The sequence below is a fragment of the Trichechus manatus genome, unplaced genomic scaffold (genome assembly GCF_000243295.1).
Source record: "Trichechus manatus latirostris isolate Lorelei unplaced genomic scaffold, TriManLat1.0 scaffold00170, whole genome shotgun sequence".
In the NCBI taxonomy this organism is placed as follows: Eukaryota; Metazoa; Chordata; class Mammalia; order Sirenia; family Trichechidae; genus Trichechus; species Trichechus manatus.
In genome coordinates, this window is record NW_004444106.1 from 3,546,444 (window position 1) to 3,564,083 (window position 17,640).

General features: G+C 53.2%; 1 protein-coding gene across 1 annotated transcript; it reads right to left on the reverse strand.

Annotated features, from left to right (window-relative positions):
- Nucleotides 1–780: 780 nt before the first annotated feature.
- Nucleotides 781–17,174, reverse strand: STX1B (syntaxin 1B). The gene is made up of 10 exons (XM_004386681.1): nt 17,098–17,174; nt 7,824–7,898; nt 7,469–7,568; nt 7,303–7,377; nt 4,337–4,410; nt 3,889–3,997; nt 3,619–3,692; nt 1,895–2,032; nt 1,675–1,785; nt 781–1,416 (listed from the first exon to the last, which is right to left on the reverse strand). Exons 1-10 carry the CDS (start codon nt 17,125–17,127, stop codon nt 1,336–1,338), a joined length of 867 nt encoding a protein of 288 aa, XP_004386738.1. The 5' UTR covers nt 17,128–17,174; the 3' UTR covers nt 781–1,335.
- Between the last annotated feature and the right edge of the window lie 466 nt (nt 17,175–17,640).

Consider the following 17,640-nt stretch of genomic DNA (forward strand, 5'->3'; position numbering starts at 1 on the left):
GAGGTATACCAGCTTTCACAGCGCCAGCCTCCGCACGGGCAGAGACACAAAGAAGATAAAGGACCTAGGCATGTGTGCAAGAGCCCCTGAGGCCCTGCAGGGCAAGGAGCCCGCTTACCCAACATTGATGGATCAGTGTGTACACTCATCACCACATACTGGCAAGTAGCTCTTGGGGAGGGGCAAACAAATATAAATATACAAACCTGGCTGGGTTACAGATCCTTCAACATAAACGTGTGTGTATGCAGAGTACACAGGGGGGCAGAAACACACTATTTAGAAAGCCCACACCACACACACGCACACACACACACACACACACACGTTCACACTGCTGAATTCTAGATAGCACAGAAATATAGATTTCTGTGCCCACCCAAAACAGGTGTCCAGTACACACTGTGGAGCAAAGAAGACCTATCAACAGTTCAGGCACCTCCTGAGACACGTCAATCACATCAGTCTCTGCCACCTGTTGAGGGAAACGCACATATATACAGGCTGAGCTAGGTTAGTTACACGTGTATGCGTCCACCCTCCTGGGCTGAACTCCACAAGCTCACAACAGACACACACACACACACACACACACACACACACACACACACATACACATGCTCTCTCTCCCCAGGGTCTGCTCCACATCACGCTGGGTATCCACCATGGCCCGTGTGCATTTGGGTGAACTGGATCCTCTAGGAATGTGCATGTGAGCCTCTGCACACATCACCTGCCCCATTTGTAGCAGACACAGGTTGGGGGTGCCAGTGGGGGAAGTGCTGTTGCATTAGAGTCAAACACTCAAACACAAAACTCCACGTACACAAATGCTGTGTCCATGGATCTGTGCACACACACACACACACACACACACACACACACACACACACAGAAGGCAGAGTGGGACTCGGTGGGCTGCTGTGTTATACTCGACCACAGTCTACACAACACCCCAGGTGAAGGGGGAGATCAGGCCACACGCAGACTTAAGAGGGGGCAGGAGGGACACTTTGGTGCATCTACACACAGCTACACATGTACACGCACACGCTGGGGTGTCCACACGTCTCAAGCATGTGCCGGCAGCATGCATGTCGGTGTGCATGTGTAATCACGCCTGCTGCTATCTACGTGCGGGGGGAAGGGGGAGTGGCCCATGTCAGGGTGAGGACCAGGAACTCCAGGGTCTGACGTGAGGGTGGACGAAGGGGTGGGGGTGTCTGGGGCTGTCTTGGGGGTGAGCCTGGAGCAGTGGATGGAGTGAAAGGGACGGTGGGGGTATTGCTCCCAATGTGGTGGGGGAGGGGTCTGGGAGAAATGGGGGCGTGTGGTCTACAAGCCCAGCGTCCCCCCAATGGACGACGCCAAGACCACCCCCAGCACCACACAGCAAATGATGATCATGATTTTCTTCTGCAGGCCGGAAAGGGGAGGGGGAAGAAAGAGGAGAGCGCCAGGGAGTTAGAGAGAGACACACACAGACAGATGGGGAGAAAAGATAGGGGAGGAGGGTGTGAGGAAGAAAAGGGGAGAGAAAACAGAAATAGGAAGAGGTCAGAGCCAGAGATAAAGCCTCTCACCTGATTTCATCATTCACCTGAGCCCAGGCCCAGCCCCACCCACTCGGCTCCCAGCCCACCAGCCCCCACCGGGCTGCCCACCCTGGCTCACCCTCCGGGCCTTGCTCTGATATTTCACAGCTTTCTTGGTGTCCGACACAGCTCGCTCCACATAGTCCACAGAATGTTCCACGTTGTACTCAATACGGTCAATCATCTCACCCTGCAGACAGAAGAGACGGCCCATGGGGGTAGGGCCTGGGCTGGAAGAGGGGCCCTGGGAACTGGGAGAGCCTGAGGAGGCTCCCAGGGTGGCGCGGCTGAGCCAGTACCTGGCTTTCCACGAGCATGGCCATGTCTACAAACATGTCGTGCAGCTCACGGATGCTGGTTTCCAGTTTGATGATCTCGTTGTGCCGCGTCTCGATCTCGTTCAGCGCCTGCTTTGTCATCTGCGAGTCCATTTTGATCTGGGGGCAATGCGAGGGGGAGAGAGCTGCAGACCACCCATAAGAGCTTGGACTCTGTAACCTGAGTGGCTGGGTTCAAATCCAATTTCATTTACTAGCTGTAACCACAGGCAAGTAATTTAACCTCTCTGGGCCTTGGTTTCCCCCCTTAGAAAACGCGGGTAACACCCACCTCACAAAGCTGTTGTGGAACTTAAGTGAGCTAGTATGCGCACACTGATTAGAACAGTACCTGGCACACAGCCCGTACTGTGGAGAAGTTTGTTAAATTACAAAAAATAAAACTTGTCCTGAGGCCCCAGCCCACCACCTTGCCCCAGGGTTTCTCCTGTTACACAAACCAGGCTCCCGGGAGCCCAGGGAAGAGAGAGGGAGAGATCCAGGCTCCCTTTGTGGCCTCATCTCCCATACATCTTATAAGAGCCAAAATCATCCAGCGGCTCTTTGGCAAGTGGTCCACTCTCCCTGTCTTTGCTCACTCTGTTCTCTTATCTAGCATGCCCTTCATCCATCTCTTCACGTCCAAATGCTCCTTGTCCGTCAAAGCGTAGCTCAATGCCACCTCCTCTAGGAAGCCTCCTCTTGACTCCAGTGTTAATCACCCTCAACTACCACATCAGGGCCTCATCTTTGGCTTGCACAGCCCTTGGCCAAAGTCCACACCACCTTGCATTGTAATGTTGGGTTTCTACTGAACGATGGTGGGCCAACTGGCAGAGGTCAGCCCTTGACCATCAAAGTGCCTCTTTTTGGAACCACCCACCACGCTGCCCTCCATTCTCTGACAGACAGTGTGGGCAAAGCTGTTTGGGGGCCTCCAGGCTAACTAGCCCACAATTAATGTACTCAATGTCAGTTCCACAAAGATCAATTATTCAAATAACAACTTGCTGAAAACTGTTAAACAACCACTGTACATACTTTAAACCTAGGCTAGAACCGTTAACCACAGCCATTTTGCCAACAGAAGCAGAAACAGATACAGGACTGGGCAGGCCAGGGCAAAAGTCAGTAATGAGAAGGAACCCTGGTTAGGGAAAGTCCATTCATTTACATATAAAATGAAAAGGGCAGGGTGTGGGCAAAGCTTCAGCAAAACTACAACTTGTTTTGTTTTGTTTTTAATCTTCAACATTTAGCAAATTAGTCACTTGGTGAAATAACTTGGCTCAGTAAGGGAGTATGCAGTGTATCTTCCTACTTCAGAGTGCTGACTCTGAAATTAGACCGTGTGGATTCAAATCGTGGCTCTGCTCCTAGCTCTGAGACCTTGAGCGAGTTATTTAACCTCTCTGGGCCACAGTTTTCCTCATTTGTGAAATGGGCCTCCCTCTAGAGCAGGGGTGAGGATTAAATGGGCTAGTATATGTAAAATGCTTAGAACAGTGCCTGGCACACAGTGAGTGTGGGCTTGCGGTTTTTATGGGTGTGCCTTCCTGCCCTGCCCCCATGGAATTTCCCCAATTCCCAGTCCAAGGCTGCAAGTTATTCCAGGATGATTTTAGGACCCTGAGTCCAACCTGGGTTTAACGAGGAGAGACAAGTGCTTTCCAAAAATAGACCCCATCCCCACCCTGCGGGCTCACATCATCCGTGAAGATGGCCAGCTTCCCGCTCTCCAGCATGTCTTCCAGTTCTTCATTGGTCGTTGTCCTTCCGGCTGCAGGGAGAAAGGACTCCCCGCTCAGATGCTGGCCCAGCCTGGGGCCTGAGGTGGTGGGGTGGGGCTGGGACCCGGGAACACTCCCTCCCACCCAGCCGAAGGCCAGGTGTTCCCCCCACCTCCCCCACCCAGAGGAAGGGCTGTGTTCTGGAAGAGGACTTGGGTAGGCCTGGGGAGTTTGGGGCACACGCACTGATCTCCAGCTGCCGCTGGATCCGGTCCTTGCAGCGGTCCCGGTACTTGGACTGGGTCGCGTTATATTCGGTCATTACCTCCACGAACTTCCGGGAGAGTGTGGAGTGCTGTGGGGGCACAGACACATCAGGAGTCAGGGAGCAGGGAACGGAGGGGGTGAGGAGGAAGTGGAGGGGTGGAGTTGGGAAGGATGGGCTGAATCAGCTTTCTGCCTCTTCTTCAGCTTGGGCTGCAATTCCAGCCCCACACAAGTTCGCAGGCCCTTACCCCCGTCCCACCTACCCCGACCCCTCGCTACGCTGAAACCTGCAAGGCCCAGAGACGTAGCCCCGCCCCCTCTCCCTAGCCCCGCCCCCTCTGGGTCCCGCCTCCGCTCGGTTCGCCCTAGCAAACGCTAGTCACAGAAACCCCCAGCTCTGCGCCCCTCGCTTGGCTGCCCTTCCTACCTGGGTCTTGCGGATGCGCAGGTCCGCGGAGGAACGGTTCAGCCCCTCCTCCTGTTCAATGCTTTGCTCGATCGCTGCGGGGGAGAAGACGCAGGGACTGGCCGGAGACTCGGGGCATGTGGGGCGGGGTGCGGTCGACACCCCGAGGCAGGCCCCAGGCCCGTGAACGGATGGCACACCCACGGCCAGGACGGGCATAGAGGATCCAGAGTGTGGGAGCAAAAAGCCGGCGAATACGGGACAAACATTTGAGGTGGTTCCGAGGGCAAGTAGGAGGGGAGAGATTGAGGTCCGCAGGTCACCAGACAGACCAACCTACCAAACTCACTGCCTTCGAGTCTATTCGGACTCACAGCGACCCTATAGGGCAGAGTAGAACAGCCCCATAGGGTTTTTAAGGCTATAGTCTTTACAGAAGCAGACTGCCACATTTTTCTCTTGCAGAGCAGCTGCTGGGTTCGAACCGCTGACCTTTTAGTTAGCAACCACTGCATCAGGGCTCCTCACCAGACAGAAGGGGTTATTTATTCTGGCGGAAGGATTGAGTCTTGGAAGTCCCACAACTGTCACTCCCTCCCCCCAACCCCAGGAGGGGTGTGGACCCAGTGCACTGGAGGGTTTCCACTTCTTATGGCATCTAGAAAGGGGACAGGGACCCACCCTGGGATTTTTTTCTGGTGGAAGGCAGGCACTTCCAAGCGGGTCAGGTTCTAGTAGCCACCCTTTCTTTGGAAAATTCTACGTTGAACAGATGGATGTTCCAACAGAGAAAATAGCCCTTCCCCTGCTCTGCAAGGTGATCGCTGTCCAGGGTAATCCCACTTCTAAAGGATGCTCTGGAAAATGCAAAGATTAACTGGGATTCTTGCTTCTGTATCATCACTCCTGACACTACCATTCAGATTTTCTTTAAAAAAAGAAAGAAAAGAAAAAGACCTGTGGTAAGATCTACTACGTTGGGAAAATGCAGCAGGGATGAATCACTGGGTCCTCTCAGACCTCATAGGGCCTTGAGGCCATTCCTGAGAACATCACTTCTGTGTTCTGCTAGTAGCAGGGGAGGTATGGGGCTGGATGGCACTCCGAGGCTTCCCTGCCAGCAGTGGTGGCACTGTGACTGAGTGACAGCTCTGGCCCAATCACTTTGGGAAAAGCACCAGAACACACACCCAGTGGTGTCAGAATGTGCCGGCCCAGACTGAGGTCCCACTGCCAGATATGGGGTAAGGCCAAGCCTGGGAGGGTGAGGTCTTTTACATGGTCTCATTGGCTTGTTACAACCATCTTGGAAGTTCAGTGATATCAGCCCATGTTCAGACTAGTAACTGAGGCTCATATGGGTGAAATAACTTACTCAAGGTCACACACAAAGCCTGAGCTCATGCTACCATGTAGCTGGAGGAGGATGGAGAAGAGAAGAATTCTTCATTTTTGGAAGTCTAGAATGTCAAATTCTCTAAGCCACTGCCACTTTCCAACTTCTTTCTTGGCCCATTCCTGAACCCTGAATCATGGGGCCTTCATGGTTTTATAAGGACTATTCAAGGTCAGAGGTGAGCAAGCCCAAAGATCACTGAGTCCAGGGGTTTTTAAACTGTGTTCCATGGAACTCTGTTCAGCCAGAGCAGCCCAGAATGCTCCTTAGAAGCGGGGATGGCAAGACTTCATCTCACATACTTTGGACATGTTATCAGGAGGGACCAGTCCCTAGAGAAGGACATCATGCTTGGTAAAGTAGAGGGTCAGTGAAAAAGAGGAAGATCCTCCATGAGATGGATTGACACCGTGGCTGCAACAATGGGCTCAAACAGCAATGATTGTGAGGATGGCGCAGGACCAGGCAGTGTTTCGTTCTGTTGTACACAGGGTCGCCGTGAGTCGGAACCGACTCGACAGCACCTGACAACAAGCCCAAATTTGTCTGCTTTATATATATTGGGGTCCTTTGTAAGGTTTCATTTGAAAAAAATATTTTGTTACCAAAAAAAAAAGTCAACTTTGAAACTGCTTCAGTTTTTCTTACTGTACGAATGAGAAAGGTGAGGGTAGAGGACTTGTCCAGCGTGAGCTGATGGTGGAGGCTGGACTCTCTCTGCCTGGATTTAAACTTAACGTGCTCCCAGCTTAGGCGATGTTCCATTGCAACACACTCTCCTGAGTGCAAAAGGTGTTTGTTTTTACAAATCAGCATTAGAGGTCCACATACATCTACCTGTGAGTTCAGAGGGTCACGGAGTTCATGTCCCCATCTCCCTAACCCAAAGTCAGCACTCTCAGGTCTCAGGGCCAGGTGTCTGGTATTGCTCCTTTTTTCCCAGAGCCTATCGCTGTGCCTGGGACACAGTAGGTGCCTGGTAAATGCCATCTGATGCCGAATTACCATGAGCATACAAATAAGCCTCACGGTAACACTGCTATTCCCCAGCACCAACAGACAAGGAGGTTTCCAACCCACAATGCTTTGGGGGAGGGTAGTTATTACCAGCACCCAAGTCCTTAAATTAGAGTGAATACATGGGCATTTGGCAAGTCCCTTCTGAAAGCTTGCCAGCCCCTGATGTCAGCCACACAGTCCAATCTGTCCTGAGCTGAGGACACCATTCCAGAAGCATTTGCTGAGCCCACCTACTGGGTTCTTAGTGCTATACTGGGCGCTGTTCTGGGAAAATAAGGACTTAATGAAAGCAAAGGCACTTGGAAGACATGATATTTTTCTGGCGGATGAATGCTGGTTTCACACTGATGGACCCAGCAGAGTTTAGGTCCTATTTGGACAGAAACCCTCCTCTTCCTCATTTCCCCCAAAGAATCCGGAGCAAAGGGGAGAAATCTGGGATTCTGTGCTGTCATATTGTTTAGGAATTTGGCTTATGAAAGTTTGTACATACTCCCTTATGGAAAGGCCTTCTCTGTTCAATGGAGGGCAGAATTCTTTCGTTCCTTGGTCAGGGGATTGCATTCCTCACCTTTCAACTTGGACCGAACCTTATTGGCCGTCTTCTTGATGTCTGCAGTGAGGTCCTCCAGCTCCTGTTTGGTCTCTGAGGGAACAGGAAAGGCAGTTGAGAAGCCTGGTGGGGCCCAGACACCTTCTTCCCGTGCCACACCAGCCATCCAGCAGTAGGCACTCACTCTCATCTGGGTTGGGGGCAGCCAGGATGGCACTATGCTGTTTTTTCACCTGCTCCACATCCTCCGACAGCTTCTCGATGCAGCCCCGGATCTCTTCCACCTGGGGCAGAAGATTGGCTATACCCAGCCAAGTCATCAGGCCAGGCAAGGGGACCCAGGGGTATCAGTTCAGGGAAACGGGCCAGGCCCAGACAGGGGTTGATAAAAGGCTAGGGAGGATAGAGAAGTGGGGGGGGGGGGGCAGCTGAAGACCACCCCCGCCCATGTCTGAGCACTGCAGTAGCAGTGGGGGGTGACGGGAAGAAGGAAGTTGTTGGCTGGGGGCCAGGACTGGGGCACTGGGAGGTTCAATTACCTGTTCAAAGAACTCATCCATAAAGTGGTCCCGGTCGACATGGACCACCTCCTCCTCATCGTCACTGTCTTTCGCCTGGGAGGCAAAGAAAGATTGAATCCGTGGACAGGCCCTACCCTGGTCCCCAAGGCTAACTAACACTCTAGCTCTCTGGCCCTCTCCCCACCACACACACACATATGCTCCCAGCTTTAGGCTCAGAAAAGGGTCTTGGGAGGGGTCCTATGCAGGGTGGATGGCAAGGGCACCAACCAGTCAGGAGGAACACTGGGTATCTTGTGGACCGGGGTCCTGGAGGCCAGGGTAGCTGAGAGCCCAAAGGGCACCTTGGAGGGAATTGGCAAAAGGTGCACTGTCTGAGAGGATGTGGCCCTGTGGAGGCAGAGTCGCCCTCGGGAGGTGGGGTGTGGGGTTGGGGCAGTTGTTACTGACCAACCAGTATGGAAGTATTTCAGTGTTTTAACAACCAGCTAAATGTCCGCCTGCGCTATACTATTGGCTCCAGTCTCGCAGAACGGGTCAGGATTGGAGGCCCAGGGGCCTGAACGACTCTACCACCCCCTAGCCTCGCTTTCCTTCCCTTCTCTTCCCCTCCAGCCTCCACTCAGTCACGTCCTCACCGGAAGGCGGAAGGCCGGAAGGCGCCAAGTTGTGCAAGCACAGTCAGGCCCAGTGAGGTCTGGATGAGAAACACAGGCAGCGCCCGGATCCGCACCCCCCACCCCCGGCCCTGGATCCCTGCGTCCTCCTCCCCGCCCCCTCTCGCCCCCGCTCAGCTGCTCTGCCCCTCTCCAGACTCCTCTCCAAGCATTCTCTCCCTTTCATCCAGCCCCTTCCAACTTCACACCCACCTACTCTCACTTGCTTGGATTTCCCAGTTGCAACCTGCAGCTGCTCAGCACTCCACCCCCAGGGCTCAGAGACACAAAGGGGTTTACCCACCCACACAGCCACCACCACCGCCAGACAGACCAGTGACACAGACAGAGGGGCTGACATGCAAGTACACAAAGATAAGCCCACTGGCACCCACACAGAGATACACTGACATGCTGACATCCACCTGCACGCGGACCCACAGCAAAGCCACACACTGACACGTGCGGACACACAGATGTGCACTCGCGCCCTAGGGACATTCGGGAGGGCCCAGCCTCTCCGCGCCTCAGGTCTGCACATTCATTCAGGGCCAGAAAAGAGCTTCCCAAGGCTCTACACCCCTGGCTCCAGACTCTTGTCTGCCTGGAACAGAGGTCTGAGGGCCAAACCTGAGCCCGTCAAGCTTAATAACATCCTGAAGCCCCTAATCAGCTCCAGTGGAAATTTAAACAGAGTTCACCCTGATTTCCAGAAAGAACCTAGCCAGAACTCAGGCAGAATATAACTGCCAGAACCTACATGGCATTAAGACAGCACCCAACGGAGCCTCCCTGGGGTAGGCCCAGCTGGGATCTAAAGGGAGGAACACACACGGAACCTCGACTGGGTCCGAGCAGACCGCAGACCGCACCTGATGAAACCGAGACAGGACGAGACAGCTCAGATAGAGCCTAGACAGGGCCAGATGGGCCCTCGATGGAATCTAGACAGCCAAGAGAACTCAGAATCAGCGGAGCCCTGGCAGAACCTGGAAGAGCCCGTGCAGTCCAGCAGAGACCTCCAGCTAGACACTTCCGAGGGCACCCAGCTTCCCACCCAACCCCTGCCCAGATGAAACCCCAGATTCTTCCCACAGACACTGGGCATTTAATTTCCAGACAACCCCAAATGTCTGCCTGGAAAGGGTGGTTCCTCTGTCTCTGCCTACCCACAGCTGCCCCCAGAAGGAGGAGATGCTGATAGGACTTCTGTCTTCTCAAGCCTACACCTGACTCGGGACTGCCCCAGAGAGACCTTGACACTGAGAGGCTCTGGGATGCTGGGCGCATTGTAGAGGACCCACTGGCCTTCCATGATGCTCTCCACCTTGTCTGTCCTCAAAAAGCCAGCTGCCCCATGAGGTCTCCTTCCCCTAGAGCCAAAAGCTGTTCTTCTGCACCTTCTCTGACTTCAAACCCTCACCCAGCTCTCAGCCCAGCCGTCTACAAGTCATGAGGCCTGTTTTCAGTCTCCTTCTCTTTCCTACCCTGACTTTAAGAAGGAAGTTCTTCCCTCTCTCTTGTTGTTCCCAGAGCCAGTTCCCTTATATTCTGCCCTGGGATGTCCTGGGATACCTGTTTACCTGACCCTGAGAGAGGAAGAAAGGGAGCGGGCTCACGGATGATTTATTTGGCATGATAATTACAAAGAAAACTAATAATCCTTTAAGGTTTACCAAGCACTTTTACATCCATAATCCCTTTTGATCCTCACCCCCATAGCCCTTTGAGAACGGCTGAGCAAATCCCATTGTCCCCACTTCACAAATGAGGGAACAGGAAGTCAGAGGGGAGAAAGGAAAGTGACTTGCCCAAGGGCACACAGGCTGAGCAGGGCTGGGGAGCCATGGCATCTAGAACGTGCCTTCCCTACAGCCCCTTAGAAGGCTTGAGACCAGGCCGCCCTTCTCCCAGTGACTCTGCCACCAGCTTTCAGGTCAGCCCCCTGCTAAGGCCCAATCTGGGTGGGGCTCTGCGCCCTGAAAACCTAGCAAAATATTATCATTTGATAGCACTTCTTGCACAGGTCTTACATTCTTGTTATCTCATTTAATCTTCATTAAAACTCAGTAAGGACCGTAGGCCACCACGTGGTTAAGTGCTACGGCTGCTAACCAAAAGGTCAGCAGTTCGAATCCACCAAGCGCTCCTTGGAAACTCTATGGGGCAGTTCTACTCTGTCCTATAGGGCTGTTACGAGTCAGAATCGACTCGACGGCAACGGGTTTGGTTTTTTTTTTAAGGACCGTTGGCCACCATGTTTATAATTATGCAGACATTTACAGAGAATTTTACAATATGTCGGGCACTGCTCTATGCACTCTGCATACATTCACCCATCCATTCTTACAACAGGACCCTGAGGTAGGTACCATTATAACCCCCTTGTATAGATGGGGAAACTGAGGCATAAAGAGGCTACGTAACCTGTTCCAGGTCAGCAGCTAGAAAGGCCACGTGACTTCTCCTCTCTGAGCCCCAGTCTCTGCATTTGCAGAATGGCAGTGATGTTGTCTACCGCAAATGGCAAATGGTGGTCAGGAGGAGGCAACAAGGCCAGGCGGAAAGAATGCCTAATGCTGCCAGAGACACTAAGTGCTCAGTGAGGGCTGGATATTACCCCCTGCCCCTCCCTGCCCATGTTTCAGATAAGGAAACCAGCTCAGAGAAGTTGCCTGACTCACCTAAGGCTTCACAGCAAATAAGGCCAGAGATGGGACCGAACCCAGGGTTATCTGGTGCTAAATCTCAGGCTCTTCCCCTCCATCCTGCTGACAGATGGCAGTCCCTCTATTCCCACCTGGCCCCAAAGAGCCTGCTCTGCTGTGCCCTCAGTGCTGCCAAACTCCCATGGCCAGGACGGAAAATCAGGAAGAGGGGCCTGTGTCTATCTGTAGCGGGCTGTGGGAAGAACGCAGACAGGAAGCCAGCAGTTCCAGCCTGTGCTTGACTTGCCGTGTGACCCTAGGCAAATCTCAGCTCCTCTCTGGGCACCAGTCCCATCACCTGGGAAATGGGCAGGCTAGGGTATGTGCCCTTCAAGGGCCTTCCCTGCTCTGAGGTATGCACGTGTAATAATAAACACAGCCTCCATTTCTGGAGGAAGTTAGGCCCAGCCTAAAAGAAGGCAGGCTGTGGGCAAATGAGAGCACCTAGGAAGCAGATGGCAAATGTGCCCTGATCCAGTTTCCGTTGTTGTTACAGATGGACAATTCAAGCATCAGTTTCCTCATGTGCAAAATAAGGAAGATAATCATTTACATACATCTAACACGTATGTACTGATTACCAGGGGTCAGGCCCTACTACCATGCCCTGCATTTTCTCCTTAATTCTTACAACCACCCCATGACGTAGGTACTATTATTATTCCCATCTGACAGATAAGGAAATCGAGACACAGAGAGATTAAGTAACTTGCCCAAGATCACACAGTTGATGGGGTGGTGGTGCCTGGATCTGAACCCAAGCTCTCTGCTCTTTACTCTTCACTGATTTTTAAAGGCTTAAGAAGATTAAATGAGACTGTGCAGAGTTCCTGAGTATCTTCCGGAGCTTCCTTGGAAATAACCAAAAACCAAAACCAAACCCACTGCCGTCAAGTCAATTTCAACTTCAAGTGACCCCATAGGACAGAGTAGAACTGCCCCACAGGGTTTCCAAGGCTGTAAATCTTTACAGACGCAGACTGCCACATCATTCTCCCACAGAGCACCTGGTGGGTTCAAATCACTGACCTTTTGGTTAGCAGCTGAGCGCTTTAACCACTGTGCCACTAGGGCTCCTTCCTTGGGGAAAAAAAAAGCAAACCCACTGACGTCAAGTGGATTCCGACTCATAGCAACCCTACAGGACAGAGTACAACTGCCCCATAGGGTTTCCAAGGAGCAGCTGGTGGATTCGAACGGGCGACGTTTTGGTTAACAGCCACACTCTTACCCACTGTGCCACCAGGGCTCCTCCTTGGAAACAGGGGGTATCAAATCCAAACCTCCAGCTTCAGTCTGGCCTCCTCAGGGCCCCTCAAAGTCCAACCCTTCCATATCAGAGACACCAACAGCCCTTGTGTGTGTGTGTCCGTGGGGAGACAACATAGATACAGAGATGGAAGGAGGAGAGGGACAAGTGAGTCATAAGTCAGTGACCAAAGAGACAGATGGTAAGACGGTGACACAAACACACAGACAGTGACCAAAACAGACGTAGAAAGAGACTGGAATTTGGTGATAGAAAAGTCCTAGAGTGTGTCTGTGTGTTTGTAAATACAACACACATACACTCACACGTGCTCCTCAGGGGTGTAAGCGTCCTTTGATCTAGGGGCAGCAGCCTCACACCGTGCCCCCCACCCCCAAGCTTCTGTCCATCTGTCTCCCTGGCCTGGGCTCCTCCTCCTCCCCTTCCGTAACCCAGCCTCCACTCCCACCTCTCCCCTCCATCTTCCCTGCCTTACCCACACTCCCTCTTTGCATTCCTCTCCTACCTCTGCCCCACTGAGTCATTCATTCATCTAACAAATATGTATGATTTGTGCCAAGTTCTCGTCTCGGTGCCGGGAATGCCGTGCTGAACAAGATAAGCAAGAAGACCCTGCCTCCAAGAAGCTGACATTCCAGTGGCGGGGAGACAAACAATGAAAAATAAACAAGATCATTTCAGATTGTGCTAAAGAGTAGGAAGAAAAACAGGGAGATGTGACAGAGAGAAATGGGTATCGGGGAGGCTACTTTATACAGAATAGTCACGGGGGTCCTTTCTAGTGAAGAGACATTTGAGCTGAGTCTTGAAGGAACCAACTATGCCATAGTCTAAGGGAAACAGCATTCAGGGCAGAGGGACAGCAGCCAGGCAGAGGGAACAGTGTTCTAGACAGAGGGAACTGCCTTCCAGGCAGAAAGAACCACCTTCCAGGCAGAGGGAGCTGCAGTCTTGGCAGAAGGAACAATATTCCAGGTAGAGAGAATAGCATTCTGGGCAGAGAGAACAGTAAGTGCAAAGGCCCCGAAGCAGGGATGAACTTGGCGTGTTTGAATGGCAGAAAGAAGTCCAGTGCAGCCGGAGGATATAAGCCATCACCCAGGGTTCCCTGGGCCCTGCCCACCTTTCTCCCAGGATGGGCCACTCCTTCCTGCTGTTGCTTCAGGTCTGCATTTATCAAGTGCTTACTGTACCTGCCCATACCTGAGTGCTACACACAGGTGCTCAGGGTATATGGCCTGTCCTATGACAACCCCATTCCCATCCAGCCTCAAATTCAAGTCCCCCTCACTCCAGGCCTCACCTCTCTGCCGTTTCAGCTTCCTCTCACCTCTCTTCCCAGTCTCCTCATTCTCCCATTTCTCCTGCCTTCCACTCCACCACCACCTCCCACAACATGTCTCCTCATTGTCTTCTCTTCCCAACCTCCCTCTCTATCTCATTTGCTCCCATCTTCTCCTCTTGAGCCCCATCTTTAGCCTCACTCCTTGGACCCTGAGACCCCTACCCAGCTTACTAACACCCCAGTGGAGCCTCCACATCCAGCCCAGCACCTCCCAGTTCCCAACCATATGTGCTTGGTGAACTGGAGACAGAAAGCCCCAGTTCAACCCTAGCTGTGCCATTAACAGCTATGTGACCTTGGGCAAGTCAGCTGACCTCTTTGGCCTGCAAATTACTCTAAAATAATTGGGAGTCATATCCTGCCCACCTGAGGGGGCTGATAATGAGGTTCCAGAGAAATAAGTAAGTCATCTGTGGAGTAACAAACACTCATACAGCACTGCTGTGCACCAGGCCCTCTTCCAAGTACTTCACACCCTGCAAAGCAGGTATTGTCTTTTACCAGCAACTCAGAGATGAGGAAACTGAGGACCAGAGAGGCTAAGCAACTTGCCCAAGGTCACACAGGAAGTAACAAAGCTGGAGTTTGAATCCAGATAGTCTGTACCCTCAATGGCTATGTGATAAACAGACCTGAGAAACCACTGGGAACTCGAAGGTACTGATGGAAAGACAATCAGGCCCCCTGGATTGACGCCTCCTCCCACTACCAGACCCCTCTCTCCTGCCAGCATCTTCCAAGACCCTTCCTAAGCTCCCCACGCCCTGCCCAGTCCCTCCCACCTACAAGCCTCCCTGTTCTCAACTCTGGTGGGGGGACCTTCCCACTCCTTGCATCTGGCAGCTTCTTCCCGCCTCCTCCCAAATCTCCAGTTTCCCTGAGCTGTGACTAACACCAAACCTACCAGCATTCACCCAGCCCCCAGCACCCCCCAGCTGACAGGACTCCTCACCTCCGGCCAGGACTACTCAGATAAGGACACCCTGTCCCCTTCCTCCCCCCTCACCCCTGTCTTATCCCTTTTTTCCTCCCTCTCCCTCTAATTATACCACAATTCCACCACCACTTCACCCAAACTGACTTTCCATTTCTCTGGGTTTTTTCGAGTCACAGAATCGTCTTGGCAGCAGGGGATCTGGATTCAAATCTAGATTCCTCTCTTGAATGACCTTGGGCAAGTTATTGAACAACTCCAAGCCTCAGTTTTCCCAGCTGTAGAAGCCCTCCTACCTTACCAGGAGGTTGGTTGGTAAGGGTCTAACTTGCTTTGAAAACTGCACCTCAAGAGAAAGGGAATGATAAGCACCAATACTGGAGCCAGCCTGCTTGGGTCTGAATCCTGCCTTTTACTAGCTGTGTGACCTTGGTCAAGTTACTTAACCTTTCTCGGTCTCAGTTGAGTTTCCTATAAAATGGGGATATACCACACTTAAAAATGGTCAAAACGGCAAATTTTATGTTATCTATGTATTTTACCACGATAATTTTGTTGCTGTTGCTTTTGTTTTTGTTGTTGATTTGTGACTGAGGACGCCCCTTGTGTGACAGAGTAGAACTGCTCCATAGGGTTTTCTTGGCCGTAATCTTTACAGAAGCAGATACCAAGCCTGTTTCTTCCGCATTGCCGCTGGGTGAGTTCGAACCGCCAACCTTTTCGTTACCAGCAGAGTGCAAACCACTTGTGCCACCCAGGGACCTTAATAATTTTTTAAATTAGAAATAAAAATGGAGGTTTACTGGTACCAGCCTCATAGGGTTGCTGGGAGGATCAAAATGAGTTAATATGAGTACAACACTTAGAACAGTGTCTGGCGCATGACTGTGGGTTGTTATTATTATTACTGTCATTCTCCTGATGCCTGAGAGTATAGTCAGTAAAAGTTTAATAAAAAATAAACCTTCAAAATTCCCTCCCTCAATCACCAGCTCCTCCTTTCTTCCTACTTGCCTTTCCCCAGAGATAGCAATCCCTTGCCTCCAAGCCCATTCCCCTTGTCTCTCTGTAACCTGTTCCCCACCCCCAAATCCAGGGGGCAATTCAAAGGCAGAGCCCTTTACGCCCAGGGTGGAGACCTCTGTTTCAAAGGTGAGAAAAGCAGAGACACATATCTACTTGGCAGATGGGAAACTTGGATTCCAGTGTGATCCCCACCCCCAGCCACTTGCTTGACAACCTTAGGCAAGTACCTTCCCACCCATCTCCAAACCTCAGTTTCCTCATCTGTCCAATGGGGTAACAGCCCCTAGAGTAACAACCAACAGGCTTCTGGTAAAGACCCAGTGCATCAGGATACATTGATTAAGGCTAGTATGTTTATTAATATAACACCACAGGCCACGCGCACACACCAGACAGTCAGCTCTGCCTCCCCAGGCCCTAGGTCATCTCTCCAAATCCCCCAGCATCCTCCCTGCCCCAGAAACCATTCTCATCAATCCCCCATTCCCAGTCCCTTCAAACAGCAGCCTCCACTGCAGACACCAGTGCCGCCCTCCTCCTCCTGTCACCCAAACACAACTAACCGCCTGGCCGGACTCTTGGAGGTAGGCCTCTTCGGGCCTGTAGCCCGGGGCCCACATCAGCCTCTCCCCTACCCCGACAGTTCAAGATGCCCCAGTTCCCCCCAGCAGAGCACAGCCCATGTCACACAACCCAATTCCATGGCCCTGCGTGTGACACCTCCTCCCTCTCTCCTCTGCAGCCCCCTCTCCCATCTCTAGGGTCACCTCATCTCAGAAACTGGCTGTCCAGCTGAGGCCACCCCTTCCCTCGCTATCTCTGAGAGGTGTCTTCCTCCCCGTGGGGAGCACACACACCCGCATGCGTGTGCACACACACACACTCCATTCACTGCCAGTTGTCAGCATCTCGGTCCCAACCTCTGGCCTTCCTCACAGCATCCCCCAAATCTGGGACCTGCGAGACTCTTGGGCTGGCCCAGTAACCGCTTCCATCCTTCTAATTTGCCAAATCTGCCCAGGGGGTAACAGCACCTCCAATCTTCTCCTGACATTCACTCTCCTCCAACCCCCAGATTAGACCCCAGGGCCGTAACGGGAATGTGGGGTGTCTCAGGCCTCTGAGACTTCTCCTGCCCCCTGTGTCTTAATGGCCTCCAACCCCTTCCAGCCACTGTCCCCAAAATGCAGGTTCACTGGAGACATCAGGTGCCTAGGGATACCGGGGAGCCTCGGCCATCAACCTCCAGTCTCATCATTCGCCCCCACGTCCCAGCGCCTCCCCCACTCAACCCCCACGCGCTTCCCAAATATTGGGGTCCCGCCCCCCATTTTTCCCCACCCCCAAGCTCACACTCCGCAGCTCCTGAGTCCGATCCTTCATCCTGCGACGGCTCCTCCTCCTTCTCTTCGCCCTCCTGCCTCTGCTGTTGCTCCCCGTCTCCTGCCCAGGTGCTGGGGGCCGGGGTCTAGGGGCGCTGAGGGGCACTGGAGACGCTGGAGGGGCCCGCTGGCGGGGGCGGGGCCAGGGGCGGCTGGCCGAGGGCCGGGCAGGGGCAGGGGCCTGGGCCGGGCTCGGCACTGCCGGGGCTGCGGTGGCGATGCGGCTGCGGCACAGGGTTGGATGGAGGGATGCGGGAGCCGAGGCGTGGGGGAGGGGGGCGGAGGGAGGTAAGGAGGAAGGGAGGGAGGGGGGACCCGGGAGGAGGCGGGGAGCAGGGGGCATGCGCAGCGCCGGGGGCTGGGGGCGCTTGGGGGTTGTAGTCTAAGGGAGGGAGAAGCACGGGGAGAGGGGCTGGAGAAGCCTCAAGGGGGGTTGGAGTGGGGTGGGGAAGGGCAGAGCCAGAACAACTGCGAGAGATGTGAAGAGAGACGATGCGGAGGGAGGCACCGAGAT

Bases quoted from the DNA above. Each gene is read 5' to 3' on its own strand.
- STX1B (XM_004386681.1), bottom strand. From the start codon at position 17,127: ATGAAGGATCGGACTCAGGAGCTGCGGAGT. The intron at 7,569-7,823 runs GTAATTGAACCT...CTTCTGCCCCAG, and splicing joins TGGATGAGTTCTTTGAACAG to GTGGAAGAGATCCGGGGCTG. The intron at 1,417-1,674 runs GTGAGCCAGGGT...TCCGGCCTGCAG, and splicing joins ATCAGAGCAAGGCCCGGAGG to AAGAAAATCATGATCATCAT.